Source organism: Crocuta crocuta, unplaced genomic scaffold, assembly GCF_008692635.1.
Source record: "Crocuta crocuta isolate KB4526 unplaced genomic scaffold, BGI_CrCroc_1.0 scaffold110, whole genome shotgun sequence".
NCBI lineage: Eukaryota > Metazoa > Chordata > Mammalia > Carnivora > Hyaenidae > Crocuta > Crocuta crocuta.
The window spans coordinates 1,133,184-1,150,416 of record NW_027527386.1 but is presented as its reverse complement, the minus strand read 5'-3'; the positions used below and the strand labels follow the sequence as shown (position 1 = coordinate 1,150,416).

The following is a 17,233-nucleotide window of genomic DNA, read 5'->3' as shown; positions in this document are numbered from 1 at the left end:
TTAGTTACCTTCCAGGATTACCATCCCTACGTTGGCAAGTGCCACAGTGTTGGGGTCTCCTTCTGCAGTGCTTCGGGCCTATAAAAGTTAACTGCTTTTGGAATATAGATGTCCCTGATCTCATGGTGTAAATCCTTCTCTCCAGGACGTAAACCAGAAGAAGAGGGTGTGGAAGACAATGGACTGGAGGAAAACTCTGGGGATGGACAGGTATGTGCAACCTTGCTAGTGAATTGCTTTGGCGGATTGGCCTGTGGCAGTCATGTGATGGTTCTATTTTGTTTTGTTGCAGGAGGATGTTGAGACCAGTTTGGAGAACTTGCAGGACATCGACATGATGGATATCAGTGTGTTGGATGAAGCAGAAATCGATAATGGAAGTGTTGCAGATTGTGTAGAAGACGATGATGCGGATAACCTCCCAGAGTCCCTGTCTGATAGTAGAGAGCTAGTCGAGGGCGAAATGAAAGACCTTCCTGAGCAGCTTCAAGAACATGCTGTAGGTAACTCGGCAGTGTCTCTCTCTAGGATGTACCACGAGTCGTCAGTTCCTCAAATATCATGATGCATGATGATAAGGTTTATGTTTGGAATTGGGTCTCTTTAGAGCTGGTCCATCTGTTCACGTGTAAAATTCAGACAGTTCTGAGAAGACACTTTGCTTGGAGAAGTAGTGTCTTGGTGAGGTACGCCAGTACATGCATGATGCAGTGGTACCCTTTCGGGGACACTCTTCAAGACCTTCCTATTATAGGAGGTTGGTCTGTGGTGATAGGGTTCGGAAGCCTTGAGAATTCCAAACTACAGGTTGAAGGTAAAGAACCGCTTGGTACCCTCGTTCTAGTCACCCTTTATAAGTTTTGACTTTTTTAAGCCTTAGTTTTTTTCACATTAGAAACAATTCAAATTACAATACAGTCGTAATGGATATTTTTATTGAATTTTGTCTGCCAAGCATTAGGCATGATGTCCTTTAATCCTTTTGATTAGGACATACATAGATGATGTTTTGCCTATTTTCTGCTTGAGGAAATTGAAGAGTAAAGAGGTAAAGAAAGATCTCCAGAAAACACACAGCCCCAAGAGAATAAGAAGATCAGGCTGATTGCAGAGTCCGTTTACTTAATCCTATACCGTGTTGACTTGGTGCGAAAAATTTATTCTAGATTATTTTATTTCTGTGAGGATGGATGTTTGTTGGGTAGACGGAAAAGGCGGTAGAAATTAGAAGCTGTTAGGCATCTCGGTAGGAATCCTTATGTGAGGGTTCCTGGGAGGCACTTTGTTCCCACAGTGGTTCTCAGATCTCTTCTGGTGGGCGCTTCCCGAGCCACCCTGAGGGGAGGAGCCCCTGTTCTCTGCTCGTGCAGCCGCTTCTGCCGTTCCTCAGAAGGTTTCTGCATTTTCTCTTGAAACGGATTCTGAGTATCCTTAGAGGTAGCAGACTCTTCTTTGAATGGAGAGTGTGATTCTGAGAAATGACTCTCATTTTGATACAAATAGGGTGTGTAATTTTAGTTTTTGGTGTGAGCCTCATTCACTGGCTTTCCTCAGAAGTACCCCAAATGCTAGAGCAGTGACATGATGTACATATCCTTCCTTATTAGCTGCTGCTTCTTAAAGTTGGTTTTTCTCTCTGATTAGAAAATCATTCAGTCACAAAAGCCTGGAAACATCCTAAATGTCTGCCAGTGATGGTTAAATAATTATGATTAATGGAAGTAGTATAGCTTAAAAATTAAGACCATTCATTAGAGATCTGCCACTGCGTGACCTTTGGCAGGTTGGCTAACGTCACTGCACCTCACTTGTGAAAATAATTGGTTTGGAGAAGCCTGAAAGGATGAATGTATCTTTTTTTTTTTTAATTTTTTTTTATTTTTTATTTTTTTTTTAGAGAAGAGAAAGGAGACAGCGTGAGCAGGGGAGGGTCAGANCCTTTTAGAATAGAAGGTCAGCACACCAGTCATTCTTCCTCAGCAGAGGCTCCTCTGGGCCACCTGACTCTGCGGTCCTTTGTTCCTGTCCCCACATTCCACTATGGAGATCGAGGAGGCTCCAAGTCAGGTACTCGAGTGGTCCATCCCAGTCTGGGCCAGAGCCACCTCGGGGCCGTGGGCAGCAGGCGCGGTAGCAGTCGCATTCAGGCTTGGAGCAGTGGTGCCCCCAGAAATCTGTGAATCCGTTCTGCAGTCTGATTTCAGATGTTNAAGGCTGGTACTAATAGTACTAATCTGTTAGGGCTATCTGATGATTCGCGTGTGTGTGTAAGGGGCTTACACCTGTGCCTGGAACCTAGTCAGTGCTTCGTATTGCCTGGAATTCCAGAATCCTGGGCCTTACGCAGAGGGAATGTTGGTGAGGAGGAGCACGTATTGAGAGAAGGGCTCTTCTGTAGTGAGCAGCCTCTGAAGGTGCTAGGAGGAGCCATTCTACAAGGAGGACGGGCCCTGGGCTAAGTGCTGAGGGACCGTAGGACTCACCTGGGGGTACACGTGGACCTGTCGGGAGAGCGATGGGGGGGACCATTGCTGAAGGCGTTAGGCCACACAGGAACCGTGTGCTGCTCCCCGTGGCGGCGAAGCGCAGCGGGTGGGGAAGGGAGAGGAAATCTAGACGCTACTGTGGGTGAGGAATAGCAGTGGTCTGGATGGACGGGGCTGCCTGGGAAGGGCTTGGAGGATATTTAGGAATTAGAGGTAGCCCAGTGGCAGCGTTGGTTGGAAAAGATATGGGGGGAGGAGTAGCGCGTAACCCTGGAGGGCACTCAGGTGACAGGCAGGTGGCAGGGACATGTGGACTAAGAACAGAGGGCAAACCACCTGTACCTGTGTTCCGTCCCTCTTGAATTTTTAGAAATTAATGCTACATTGAGTGAAATGTCAGGCATTCTATTACCCACTAGGTAAAAACACTGTTCTTTTGGCTTTTAAGAGTTCAGTCTAGGGCCTCAGACAAGCCTGTGAGGAGGTCATCACCACTGAAGGGGATAACGTTGCCAGGCGCCGGGAAAACCAGGCAACAGGACAGCAGCTGCCACCAGGGCCCAGGCTCCTGGAGAGCAGCCTGGAACGGGGGCCTGGGGGCGGAGGTGAAGGAGGTGGAGTGTCCGAGTGCGGGCTCTTTCCTGAAGGTGTGAGCAGGTTCTCCGCCTGCTGTGTCAGTTTCCCAGCGTGTACTTTAGAAATCCCCTCTTAGTTACAGTTTCCAGTGTAAATGGACTAGGTTGCGTTCATCTGGCACAATCTTATTTATGTTTTTTGTTGCAGGAAATTGAAGAGCCATCCTTGGAGCCAGGTACTGTTAAATGAAAAACTTACCAGCGGGGGTTTGGAACCATTCTAGCTTTCCACCTTCTCTAATTTAAATTCTTTAATTTTGAAAAGTTGCCTTACTGTAGTGTACATTGTTCTAAAGGTTTACGATCCAGAACATACCAGGATCATAGAGATTGGAAACCCAGCCATATCACCAGATCTGTGAAAGTGGCTAACTTCTCATTTTACAAACTATTGGTGAGATGAGACTATCTCCTGCCTTTTTAAATGTGAATGGCATTTAAATGTACGTAGAAAGAGTTTGCATGCCTCTCAAGGGCTAATGACCTCTGCGCCCCACAAAACAGATCTTGTGATATTGGGCAGTGTCTTAACTTTGTGGTTTTTAATTCAGGCAGTGCAGGTAGCTGTAGGGAGATGCATTTTAAAACATTGAGACATAACTGGATTCCAGAAGAGGAAAGAGTTTCTTCATGAGAATTCCAAACAAATACCGTTCACTTTCTGGACTGCAAATCTCTCAGAGCACCGATGGAAGAGATTCTGGTTTTCATGTTGGACTGTTCTGTTAAAAGAAATTCAAAGAAATTTGGAAATTGAGCTGTTCAGTGAATGGTGATACATTCAGTTATGCAACTTGGACTTTGGAAGCTAAATTTGGAAGAGTTCTATGTAAACGACGACAGAATGAAGACTGTCAAGAATCAGCCAGAAGGTTTTGGGGGTTAAATCTCTGGGATGCTTTTCTCTCCCATGTAGCGTAGCGGCTTACCGTAGCAGTCGGTCGGAGCGCAGGTAGTGTAACGAGTGTCACTTTGTGTACCCGCGGGTTTTCCAATCTCTGTGTAGCTAGCGGTTCTCTTCGTGTTAGTGTGGCGGCCGTGCCAGTTCCGCATTTGTGATTGCTTTATTTCCCTGGTAATTAAACCTTGTGCCATTCTATTCCTGTTAAATCCGTAGAAAATGAGAAAATACTCGACATTTTGGGGGAAACTTGTAAATCTGAGCCAGTAAAAGAAGAAGGTTCCGAGCTGGAGCAGCCCTTTGCACAGGATACAAGTAGCGTGGGGCCAGACAGAAAGCTTGCGGAGGAAGAGGACCTTTTTGGCAGCGCCCACCCGGAGGAGGGTGATTTAGATTTGGCCAGCGAGTCAACGGCACAAGCTCAGGCGAGCAGGGCAGACACCCTGTTAGCGGTAGTGAAAAGGGAGCCCGTGGAGCAGCCAGGCGATGGCGCGCGGCCGGACTGTGAGCCTGTAGGGCTAGAGGAGCCAGTTGAGCAGAGTAGTAAAGCCTCAGAGCACGCGGAAGCCTCTAGCGAGGAGGTCGCGGAAGCGCCCCCGGAAGCCTCAAGCCCAGACCCCAGAGATAGCAAAGAAGACGTGAAGAAGTTTGCTTTTGAAGCTTGTAATGAAGTCCCTCCGGCTCCTAAAGAGTCCTCAGCCAGTGAGGGCGCTGATCAGAAAATGAGGTTTGTTTTTTCTCAGTTTTAGACCAGACGCTATCTCCTTTCCATTGGTCATTTAATGACACACATAAGCTGTTTTTTCTGCAATTGGCCAGCCAGACTGATGCAATTGTAGTTTACTTCTAAGCAATGTTTTATTTCTCTTTGTTTATTTTAAACTGATTACATAATCTTTTTTTCTTTTCTCAACCTATCATGGTTGTTTTCTTTAATTCTTCCTAATTATCTCTAGCCCAGCAGAATTAATTAACTCCTATGGGTCTGAAATCTTATGGTTAGGTCAGATTTCCAATACAAGTTTGTCGGGGTATCATTTTTTCAGAACTAAATTTCGGGTAGGTATGCAACCTCAGCACGTGGTTTATAATTTTGAGTTTGTTTCCTCTCTGCTGCTTCCCTCTGGAGTGACATTATCTTTTGTCTCTAGTTCTGTCGAAGATGACTCGGATACAAAAAGGCTTTCCAAAGAGGAAAAGGGTAGGTCACTGGGGTGACACCGGTCTCGTGGAGCATGCAGGGCCCTGGCCGCAGCGGGGTGTCTGGTCCTGGTTCACTGCTCACCGCGTTTCTTTCCCAGACGTGCCTTCGAACCTTTTGTGAAGCCTTTTGCACTCCTCTGCTACTCGTTCTGCAGCCTCTGGGTTGTAGGGAGCAGGCCAGGTCCTCAGGGTTGACATATCAATTTCAAGCAGACCCTGGTTTTCGCGGGAGCACTCTGAGCTCATCGGTCCTGACTGACCCTCTGATTGGCAGATTCCTTAATCTCAGTGCTACTTGTAAATGGGGAGAAGTGTTCTGGTTTCAGATATCTTGGGGTTGGCTGGTACTTCAGATTTTTCAACACCTTAGCTCTCTATTAAAATCGCTAGCGGAGAAGACATTTTGTTGGTTCAGATTTCTTCTTAGAGCCTAGAAAGAATACAGATGAGGCATAAGTGGTAAGAAGGAGAAGCATCTATCTGGATTGGGTTCATCTTGATAGCAGCCATTTTATGTTCAGAAGCCACCCCACTGGGCTGCCTACTGCCATTTGGTGACTTTTGAGTAAACCTGCCTCCCATGTTCCTAAAAGCCCCTGGCCCACTGTTATTAAAGTGGCATCGCTGGGGCGCTTGGGTGGCTCTGTCGGTTAAGTGTGCGACTTCACCTCAGGTCATGATCTCATGGTGCGTGGGGCTCTGTGCTAACAGCCAGCTCAGAGCCTGGAGCCTGTTTCAGATTCTGTGTCTCCCTCCCTCTCTGCCCCTCCCTGCTCATCCTCTTTCTCTCTCTGTCTCAGAAATACATAAAACATTATTTAAAAAAAAAAAAATCTCGCGGCATTGCTCATGCCCTGGTGAGCCTGCTGTGCGTTTCCCAGGGTTGTGTGAGGACGGGGCAGGCCCTCCTGCCTTAGCTGGCCTGGGTTGTGCTGGCTTCTGGGAGACGTGGGGAAAGTGTCTGCCTTGAAATGACCTCGGTCTTTAAAACTCAGGATCTTGTGAGTGTGTTGGTTTTGACCAGACTTTTCTTTTGAAATAGGTCGTAGCAGTTGTGGTAGAAATTTCTGGGTTAGTGGACTCTCTTCTACCACCAGAGCTACAGATTTGAAGAATCTTTTCAGCAAATATGGGAAGGTAAGACCGGGGGTCGTCTGGAGGAGAGAAAATGTTTTTAGGGCAACGTAGTATGGCCTTCACGCGCCGATTACCGTCCCCTCCCGGAGACTGCTGTGAACGACACCGTTCCCTTTTTCAGGGTCTGTGGAGGGTGCGTCCCTCCGCTGCTAGGGGGCGAGGGGTGGAAGCTCCTAGACCCCACGCCTGCTTAGCAGTTTTTCTCCGTTTTTCTGGCCCCACTGCCACCACTTAGATTTTAGAGGATTTTCTAAATCTGTTTCTATGGTAGTGAGTCTTCAACTTCAGGGATGGTAGCAAAGGGCGGGGTGGGGAGATGCTGTCAGCACCCCTGTGAGATGGTGGTGATTGTAGGATGTGAGTGAGGCTGTAGAGGGGGTTGTGAACAGGGCCTTTAGGGTCAGACCGGTCTGGGCGGCTGTGGGCCCAGCTCTGCTGCTCAGTCGTGTGGCCAGGGGCATGTCACTTCCCCTGTGTGGGCTCCTGTTCGCTGGTGGGCCCTCAGCGGTGGTGACTCCTTAAGATGGTCCGTGTAGCCGCTGGTGACCCTCAGCCCACCTGGTTTCACCCGCAGCCAGGGCGGCTCCGACCACTCTTCCTCTGCCTGCCTTCCTTCCTTCCCTGCTCAGCCCCAGAACTGTGGCAGTGATGGATAGATGCACCCCGCAGTTCCGTGTTTGATTAGAGTACCTGTGTTAGCTCTCTCTCCTTCTCTTTTTCACCACCTCCCCATTTGCTTTCTAGAGTCCCCTCCCAAAGAAACTGCTGCATCCAGGGCTGCTTGCTCAGAGTAGCGTTTGGGGCAAACCAAAGTGAGACTTAGCACAGGCCTCTGTTTACAGTAAGGGTTCAACAGTTTATAGCAAAGAAAACAATAGTGTTTACGTTGGTTATTGATGTCTGAGATCTAAAAAGAATGAGATTAAATATGACGGGGTTGTAGAAATAACGAGTGATTGATTCCCTGGGCCTCGGGATGCAGGGCAGGCCCTTTCACGATCCCAGTGTGGCCCACGTGGGTCCCCGTCTCTCAACAGGGACATGTCACCTTGGAGCCTGCAGTGTCTTGGGCTCATTGTCGGCTCAGTGTCCTTGAGCAGGGGGCAGCCCACCCAGAAACTCCCTGAGTGTCCGTGTGGCTTACTCAGGGTGAATGCTGGCTTACGTGCCACCTCTCCTGAGCCAGAGCGCCTCCCTTCAGCCTGCCAGAGTCACTGGGAGGAGGAAGTAGTGTGCCGAGATGTGCCTCTGGTGCCAGAAAGCTCTCGTACGGAACTTTGTCGTTGCTCAGAGTCAGGGGGGTCCACGTGCACACCTGCGGTCCTGCCTCACTGCCCACACGGCTAACGGAATGCTGCCTGGGGTCCGATCCCCAGAGGGGACGCGGGAACTGGGGCGGCTCTGCAGGGTCGTTGCAGTGAGACAGTAGCATCGTCCGTCCTCCCTGGTTGTCATGTGCCTCTTGTCAGGCACCGGGTGACAGGGCGTCCCCTACAGTCCTCATCCCAGGGCGGGTGCCAGGACTCGTGCATCAGAGGAAAGCGGCGCAAACAGTGATGCCCTGTGTGTTTCACGTGGTGGGTGTCAGGGTCTGTGAGCGGGTCCTTCGTGACTGAGCCCTGTTCGTGTGCTTTCCTTTGAGGTGGTGGGTGCTAAGGTTGTCACCAATGCCCGGAGTCCCGGAGCTCGCTGCTATGGCTTTGTTACAATGTCCACAGCAGAAGAGGCCACAAAATGCATTAATCACCTGCACAAAACAGAGCTCCATGGGAAGATGATCTCCGTGGAAAAAGTAAGTGGTGGTTTTCTTACCGGGATGTGACTCTTTTAGGAAATGAGATAAGACTTGCACTTGATTCTTTTTTTCAGGCAAAAAATGAACCTACTGGGAAGAAAACTTCTGAGAAGAGAGAGACTGAGGGGAAGAAGGAGAAGTCCAGCACCGGCGACAGGTACTGTTCTTCTCGGAGGGAATCGTGGCCACGACGGCCTTTTCTCCAGTGCGCATCCCGCTCGTTTTCCATAGACAGGTTTTATGTTCGGTGTTTCACCTTCAGTGGCTCTCCAAGAGGATTCCTTCCTTCAGCCCCTCTTGCAGGGGTGCTTGGGGAGAGCAGGTGGCTCGCCTCGTCGAGCCTCGTCCCACTGATGCTTCCCCGGCAGCCTCCTGGTCACGTGGCACTCCCTGCAAGAGTCTCGTCGTGGCTGCTCTGCTTCCTAAACATTGGATCTGACCTGCGTATGTGTTCTGGGATGTTATTTATAGATCTGCGAACCTTAAGAGGGAAGATAAAGCTGATAGAAAAGAGGACATTAAGAAGGGTGAAGATGCAAGTGGAGAAAAGAGTAAAGATCAAGACGATCAGAAACCCGGCCCGTCAGAGCGATCTCGAACCACAAAATCAGGTATTGTCACTGGAGATGTCACCTTGTGTCCTGTTCCTGGCTGGAGTGCTTTGTGGTTTGCTCTTAGCAGTCAGAGAGAAGTTCTTTTTTTTCCTAATCTGGGTGTTTTTTGTTTCTGACCTTACATGACTCCTTTCTTCCTGTAGGAAGTCGAGGAACCGAGCGGACCGTAGTGATGGATAAGTCTAAAGGGGTGCCTGTTATTAGTGTCAAGACCTCAGGATCCAAAGAGAGAGTGAGTATGAAATTTTTAATTAGGGTTTTTAGTGTTTTAATCACTTTTATCTTTAAAAATTTTTTATTCTTTCTTAAAGTTTACTTATTTTTGAGAGATAGAGGGCAGGGGAGGGGCAGAGAATCCCAGTCAGGCTCTATCCTATCTGCACGCAGCCCAACACAGGGCTCGAACTCCCAAAACATGAGATCGTGACCTGAGCTGAAGTCAAGGGTCAGATGCTAAAGGACTGATATGTACGCCCTATTGCCCCAAAAAAATGGAGAGAGTTTTAAAAGCTTTTGTTTATACGTAGTTTTACTTTGATGAGAATTTTTGTTTTCTTATTATCTAAAGCTAATTTTAAAATTCAAGTGTGAAGGCTCCATAGCTTTAGAGTTAGAGCACTATCGTGTAAAATTAAGATATGGGACTAGTTGGCTTTTTTTTTTCTTCCTGGATCTGCATGTAGCTGGCCATTTTCATGGTCTCCCTCGAAAGTTTTGGCAGCTCTCCATCACACGTTCCTTAACTCCTATGTCACCCAGCCGGTGTTTCATGCCTCTGAGTTGGGTCTCCACTTTGGCTCGGTCCCATATTCTTTCTTCTCTCAGATGCTCCGGAGAGCACAGTTCGCAAAGTACCAGTCTTAGGTTCTTTCCATCTCACTCTGCCTGCTGGTAGGGCTTAGGCAGCTGTCAATGACCCTAACTTCAATTTGGGGGTCTTGCAACTTGGATAGATACGGGGCCAGGGTCCTAAGACCACCCACATTCAGCAGTTCCCCCTGAGGACCACTGGGCTTGGCCTGCGATGGTTCTTACAGCTAACACTGGCTGCAGTGGTGCCGTAAGGATGCGCAGCCTGGGGGGCGGGGTAGAGACACACGGCAGAGACCGCAGAGGACTTGTGCGGGCTCCCCATGCCCTGCCCTTCGCGTGACCGATGTTCCTGCCCGGGAAGCCCAAGAGCCTATGAGAGCGTCAGCGCCCAAGGTTGCTATTGGGCCGGGTACATAGGCCTCTGCTGGGTACGTAGCGAAAAGCCCTGACTTCTAAGAGGAAAGCAGGTGTTGGGCGGAAACCACAGTGGGCATGGTCTGGGCACAGTGACTGCCTTACCAGGGAACTGTCACCTGGACAGTGTCACCCTGTGCTGAAAGATAGCAAACCGATGAAGTTCTTGCAAGCCAGTGTTTCAGTTCTGGAAGCTTTCAGTGTGCTTATGTGTGGAGGTGTTATAATGCATGTGACCTCTTCTAAATTTATTTGATATAAAATGGGTGGAAAATGGCAAAATGGAAGTATGAGTCCCAGGGCTGAGATGGGTAAATCTCATAAAAATAATGCAGTCACACAAATCAGGAATCCTGCTCTACTAGAGGCAGCCGTGGCTGGGCACTCACTGCATGTTTAATAGGAAGGAAAGGACAAGAGTAATGAGTTGGGAGTAAGGAGTTTATTTTGGATGCAGAAGACCAGGTATTGAAAAAACTGGTTTGGGGCACCTGGGTGGCTTGGCCGGTTGAGTATCTGACTCTTGGTTTCAGCTCAGGTCATGATCTCAGTTTGTGGAATCGAGCCCATTTGGACTCTCTCCCTCTCTCTCTGCTCCTCCCCTGCTTGCAGCCCTTCTTAAGCAAATAAGTTTTTTTAAGAAATTGGTTTTTTCATATAAAACGTTTTAGGGGGTAATATCTCCATTTTGACCCTGTTGGAGGTTCTCATTAGATCATATTTTGCGTGGTGATGCGGTTTTGATTTTAAGTATGATCGGGAAAACATGAAATTTCTTAGGAGGGAACACCCTGTTGGCTGCGTATCCCATTAAACGTTAAGGTTCATTTCCAGTCTTTGTGTTGGTTGCTTAGGTGTGGACTCGCCTGAGTCTTCCTGCTGTCATTTCTTCCTTAACTTCTGGATGTTTTTTGGTTAACCAGGTTTCCAAGAGCCAGGATCGCAAATCGGCCAGCAGAGAGAAGCGGTCTGTCGTGTCCTTTGATAAAGTCAAAGAGCCTCGGAAGTCGAGAGACTCCGAGTCCCGTAGGTGAGTCTGTGTCCAGCAGTGTTCCTGGTTTGCTTCTATCTCTGGACTATTCAGAACCATGTCGTAGGGGCATATTTTCAGAGGCCTCTGCGGGCAGAATGTTGCTTTAAACCTAGTTGCTCCTTTGGCTTTCAGTAGACTTGCTGTGCTCTGACTTTCATCCTGTGGTTATTTTCAAATGATCTTCTCATGCAGATAGGCCCGTCTCTTCTTGACGATTCTGGAAGGTAATGGCGGGGAGTTGGAATGCTCTCCTCATGCAGTAGTGCTGGTTAGCTTACCCAGTGTGCCCCAGAGCGGCGGGAAGGGGGAGAAAACAGTGGGACATACGCAGGGAGAGAGTGGAGAGGTCCTCATCCTCAAAATAGCTAAANTAAAAAAAAAAAACATTAAAAAAAGAAAAAGAAAACGTCTCCAGAAATTTAAAAAACTAAACACAAGTGGTATTAAGCGCACTGAATGACAGCCTTTCCTAGCTAGAAACAATTCTTAAACTAGTTTAAAAAGCAAACAGCGTTCGTAAAATTGGAGTAAGAGTGAGGAGAGGGGGCGAGGCTCACAGCCTCCTTCTGCAAAGGGACGGGCGCTGGCCACAGGGCCCTGGTGTGGAAGTGACTGACACACAGGGCCCCGGAGCCGACGCGCGTGCATGTGGGGACTTCATGTGTCTGTAGTGATGTTTCTCACTAGGGACAGTGGATGGGCTCTCCCCAGAATAGCTTCCAGTCACCTGGATGTTCTTTGACCGGCCCTCTGGGTCTGCAGCTCACGTCAGGGACAAAACAGTCCCCGTCAGCTGGTGACAGAACACAGCGGTGAGAGCTCACTGACCCTGTGTACAGCGGGAGTGGGTACGTTCGGGACTTGAGGGCCAGAAGGAGAGGTTGGCTGAGTGAAAATGAAGCTTCGTACATAAAAGATCCGTGAGGGATGGGGACAGACGTGACCTGAGGTAAACGTAAGGAGGCAGAAAGCACCTGCTAGGAAAGCAGATAGTGGCGAGTTGACAGAAGGCACAGGTCAGGTGCCGCGGGACGAGGGGCGGCTTCATGAGGGCACTGGCGGCGTGGAAAGGGCAGTGAGACCTGGGTTCGCATCTGCCACTTTGGTTGGGTGCACGCTCGCCTGCGGTGTCGGGGACGGGGCGCGGCCCCTGGAGAGGGATCCCGCGGAGGTCTGCGCGGCCGAGTCCAGTGCCGCGAACCTGGAAGTGCCACTGCCCCAGGCCTGCCCTGGAAGACCTTGTGCACCATAAGTGTCCGGTTTTTTGAGGTCGTGAACATTTGGAGACCGTCAGATGGCCTCTGCCTCTGGGTGCTGCCTGTCTGGTCCGTGGCCCGTCCACTCTGGGGGCCCCTTTCTGAATGCTTGCCCTCGGTCTGTAAAGGCGGGTGTGGGAGGGTCACCAAGGAGGCGGGAGCCACTCTTGTCCCAGAGCCGGCACGGTGAGGCGAGTGTGCAGTTCTGCAGGCGTAAGCACACGTCTCCAAGTGCATAGCAAAGGCGGGAAGGGGACAGAGACTGGCAGGAGACACGCTGGGTGCAGTTGGTGTCCCTCAGAGAAGAGCTGGCCGCACCCTCAGGTGTGGTGGGAGGATCCGCACAGCCTCGCCCGCACTGTCCTCGCACCGTTGTCAGGGCTGCAGTTCTAGTGCGTTCTCCCCATTCCGTAGGGCTGATGGAAGCTCATTTTGGGAGGAAAATTTTTTTTATTTATTTCTGTGAGAGAGGGAAACAGCATGAGCAGGGGAGAGTCAGAGAGAAAGAGAGAGACACAGAATCTGAACCAGGCTGCATCCAGGCTCTGAGCTGTCAGCACAGAGCCCGACGCGGGGCTCGAACCCATGAACCGCAAGATCATGACCTGAGCCGAAGTCAGACGCTTACTGGACTGAGCCCCCCGGGTGCCCCAGGAAAGGTCTTAACTGAGACTGAATTTTCTGGGAACAGCGTGTTCTGTTTCTTATTTTTGATGGGCCATATCACGGCATCAGATGTTGGTCTGCAGAAAAGGTTTCAGGAAACGAGGTTCAGCCCCTGTCCCAGCAGGTCCCCTGCGGCTGCGCGCCTGCACCTGCGGGGCCCGAGGCCCGTGGGGGGGGCTCCGCGCAGATGGCGGCGCGCCTGCAGCTGCTGCTCTCCCGCAGGGTGCGTGAGCGCAGCGAGTGGGAGCAGCGCATGCAGGCGCAATGGGAGCGCGAGGAGCGCGAGCGGCTGGAGATCGCCCGCGAGCGGCTGGCCTTCCACCGGCACCGCCTGNCGGAGGCCCTACGACGTGGACGGCCGGTGAGCCCGGTGGCCCTTAGCCGCCACCACAGCAGTGGCCTGTGGCCTTTAGAATCGGGTTACGGTCCCCCAGATCCGCGGCCCCATTTGATGTCCTCTTGTTCATCCGGCACCGGAGATGGTTAGGGGGTCTCGGGAAGTGGTTGGGTAGAATAGTGCACCTAAGAAAGCCTCACGTTCAAGTCCTAGCCCAGACCCCTGAGGAAGGAGTGCAGACCCAGAGCCATGTGGGTCAGGTGCAGAGTGGGCAACCAGAGACCAAAAGATGCGTCCCTGAGGCCCGCACTTAAGCTTTGTCATCGTAGCAGTGTGTTCTGGTTCATTCCAGTAATACTGATTTTAATTCCTGGGCATACTGTTTGACTTGCGAACACTCAAACACTAGCCCCAGCGAAAAGCAGGCCTGATTTCGGTCCTTGCTGGTGCGAGTCCGGACCAGTAGTCTCAGCACTGACCTGACACAGCTCTTCCGCACGCACTGCCACTTGGGAAGAACCACGTTTTGTATTCCTCTCTCTACCGTGTGGATTAACGGTGCTCGTGTAATATCTAGCAAGACTCTTTTCAAGGGCCTTCAAGCTGTTTCAGGACTTTTGATGCTTTTGTGCAAAATACTGCTGCTGGGAGTCCGTTGTGGTCATAAAGTTTTGAAACAGTGTATTTCAAGTGCTTCTCAGCGTCCCCCCCACTGATATCTGCTGGGTCAAGTCCATGTTGGAGGAGAAGAGGTAGTGCACTGAGGAGAGCTTGGGATCATGGCTCTCTCACTTGCTGTCCTGATAGATGGAGGCCGTGTGTGATTTCCAGAGGCGACCCGCAGGTGTGCACGTGTCCCCGCGTGCCCGCCTGGTAGGGAAACTAAAGCTCTTCTCTTTGGGGCCAAGTGGGGTTTCTCGGACAGAATAGAAGGGGGGGTCCTTCAGTCGGATCACACATCACCTTGCCAGCCCCTCTCAGCTCCTGTAGCAAAGAAGCTCTGTGGACTGATAGGATCCAGGGACAGTTTCAGGGCTCGGTTCGCCAGCTCCACAAAGGTCATGAACTTGAAGGAGAAATTATATTTACTTCTTTATTCCCTTTCCAGGCGAGATGATGCCTATTGGCCAGAAGCAAAGCGGGCCGCTCTAGACGAGCGCTACCATTCTGATTTCAACCGCCAGGATCGCTTCCATGACTTTGACCACAGGGACCGGGGCCGCTACCCTGACCACTCTGTCGACAGGTCAGCCAGGCCCCCACTGACCCTGCCCGTTTGTACGAGTTCTCTTTTCCTCTTGTTCTGAATGATAAAGAACTAGGGTTGGCCCTTCTGGGCTTTGAGACCCTCAGGGTATGAATTACCTGGGTTCGGTTTAGAAAATGTTTTTTTATTGGGGGGGTGCGTGTCTAACCGACCTGTTGCCTTTCTCGTTTTATGTTGTCATTTAAATTTCCTTTTTCAGGAGAGAAGGTTCGAGATCCATGATGGGAGAAAGAGAAGGACAGGTGAGTCAGAAACTCGAGTTGTAGCCACAGATTTTGCCGTGAAATCGATCCTGTCTCCATGCTTTCTCCCTCCTCAGCTGAGGTGGAGAAAGAGTGAGTGCAGGCCTTGACCCTGAGGGTCTGCTCACGTCCGAATAACAAAGTAGCTAAATGCCATATCTGTACTAACAAGAGCCTTGGGCGAGTCTGAGGGGCCCCGTCGTCACCGTCTGCACAGCTGAGCACACGGGGGGCCGGGGGCCCACGCTCCGTGGGGCTGACGTGTTACAAAATAGGCTGCATTTTCTCCTTTTTCTGGTCTTACGTTTAGATTAAGAACTTCCCCCAAAGAGTGCTGACTCTTTAGAGTGTTTACTTGGAATATCGGGGGGCAGGGCAGGCCTTCGGGAAGGTTGTGGTCAGGGTGGCGTGGGGCAGAGCCACTGCTCTGTGACCCGTGAGTGTCCTTCCCTGGCCGAGCGCAGCTCTGGCTGCCCTCCCTCCTTGCTCCCTGAGGGCGAGGCTGCGGGCGGTACGGTCCTGGCCCCGTCGGGGGCGTCCTCTGCCGCCTCTGGAGTAGTCCTCGCCCGCGGCTTTGTCCTCTCTTCCTGGAGGTGACCCAGAGGATCAGCTCCGTCTCCAGCCGCTCGTGGCGGTTCTCCTTGGTGAAGTGGGGCTCGGTGGTTAAACGTGCAGGCTCTGGACGCGGAACCGGAGAGCAGGGCCCGCCCTGAGCTGAGTGTGTGTCTCCCAGCTGTGAAGTAAGGGCGCTCACTGTCCCCTGCTCAGGGTGTCGGGGCTAACCGGGTCGACAGCTGTGTCTACACTGGCCAGCCCAGGTCCTCACGCGCAGCTGCTGATCCCTGCCTGCTCTCTTCCGGCTGCTACTGGCCGACATTTTCTCTGTGTGCGCCACCCTTAGTAATAACGCCGGTGCTGCTCTGGGCCCAGGCAGCGACACGGGACACAGGAGGGGACACCAGCACAGGCTCTCGGGGTCCTGCTGAGCCCTTACCCCGGCTGGTTGCTGGGCAGAAGAGCGTGGCTCCCCTGTGGAAAACCAGGGACAGCTTGAGATGGGCTTTGTGCCGAGTGTCCGTCTGTGTCTTCAGAATGCTGTCCAGAAAAGATCACTTTTTCGTTTAACATTTGCGTTTGTTGAAAGGAAGCGGTCTGAATGACGAGCTGTAATTTTTTCTAAAAGCTGGTGTGTCCTGGAGTTTCTTTACGGAAGCGTTACTTTAGCGCCCTTGTGTTAGCAGCTCTTGCTCCACCGGGCACTGCTTTCCTGGACCCCATCCGTGCCTTTTGGTTTTGTACCTGGAAGGAACAGCGCTGCGTTCCGTCCATCTTGTATGGCTGCTGCACCCCCCCCCTCACTTTTCTGTTGTGGAGGGAGGTGTCCGTGGAGGAAGGTGTCCGCACACACGTGTGAGCGCAAGGCTCATGGAGGCAGGTGGGGCCCACGTGGCCGGGCCCCCCACGTAACAGCAGCCGGCCCCGGTCCCGCAGGGCTCCTGGCTTCGCAGGGGCAGAAGCTCGGACACGTGCAGCCTCAGGGCGGCGGAACATCCGTCCACGCGGCTTCATTACCAGGACTCCCTTCTAGTTTTTCTCACTTAGAACGTGATCTTCGAGCAAAAGACCACAGGGCTGCAGATAGGGTTCGTGGAACCGCGAGAGCAGTAGTGGAGGCGAAGCCACCTTGCCGGCTCCCTGAGAGCCCGGGGCGATCTTCCGGCAGCAGTGCAGGCTTCGGGGGGAAAGGGTGGAGTCATGGCTGTTCCTTAAGAACAGCTTTGCCTAGAACGACAGGCTTTGCCTTCCATCCTTCCTTCAGCTGACAAGCAGAGCAGGGCCACGCACTCGTGTGGCCTGGGCCAGGCCAGCGCTCTCCACGGGCAGCGCCACAGAGTGGCCGGTGGTGCTTGGCCTGGTGAGGCCCCGGGGCTGGGGTGGTTGTGGAAAGGGTCTCTGGTGGCCGCTTTGCTCCGGAGGGTGGAGGTGCCGAGGGGCTGGAGCTCGGGGTCTGTGTGCACTGCTGGCTGTCCCTGGCGCAGGGCGGCCACTCGGCCCCTTCGCTGCCTGAAGTCCCTCCGTTTGGATTAGGGTGGGTCTCAGCCCTCACTCTCTTCCTTTGGTCTTTGGGTTCTTCGGTTTTCCTCACTGGTCCACGAGCTGACTTCAGGTCCGTGGCTGTCATGCGAGGGGAGGTGGCCTTTGTGGCACACGACCCACATGGCCATGTGTAGAACGCTCGCCGGCTCTTCTGAGTTAGTATCATTGTCGTTACTGGCTTGTTGGCCCAAAGGCCTTGGGATCCAAGCTTGATACTGAAGCCTTCTTTCTGTTCTGGCTCTTTCCGTCTAGCATTACCCCGAACGCCACGGAGGCCCAGAGCGCCATGGGCGGGACTCCCGTGACGGGTGGGGCTACGGCTCGGACAAGAGGATGA

General features: G+C 51.7%; 1 protein-coding gene across 1 annotated transcript in view; it reads left to right on the top strand.

Annotated features, from left to right (window-relative positions):
• The window catches only part of SAFB (scaffold attachment factor B), a 34,757-nt gene that overhangs the window by 16,257 nt on the left and 1,267 nt on the right, over window positions 1–17,233 (top strand). Inside the window, 16 exon segments of the mRNA XM_077779942.1 lie at window positions 146–210; window positions 293–516; window positions 3,212–3,297; window positions 4,239–4,749; window positions 5,174–5,223; window positions 6,268–6,362; window positions 8,005–8,154; window positions 8,232–8,314; window positions 8,629–8,768; window positions 8,915–9,003; window positions 10,922–11,028; window positions 13,176–13,290; window positions 13,292–13,314; window positions 14,399–14,536; window positions 14,757–14,799; window positions 17,149–17,233. The exon segment at window positions 17,149–17,233 is cut by the window's right edge and continues 28 nt beyond it. Of these exon segments, the coding sequence (XP_077636068.1) occupies window positions 146–210; window positions 293–516; window positions 3,212–3,297; window positions 4,239–4,749; window positions 5,174–5,223; window positions 6,268–6,362; window positions 8,005–8,154; window positions 8,232–8,314; window positions 8,629–8,768; window positions 8,915–9,003; window positions 10,922–11,028; window positions 13,176–13,290; window positions 13,292–13,314; window positions 14,399–14,536; window positions 14,757–14,799; window positions 17,149–17,233 (2,004 nt within the window).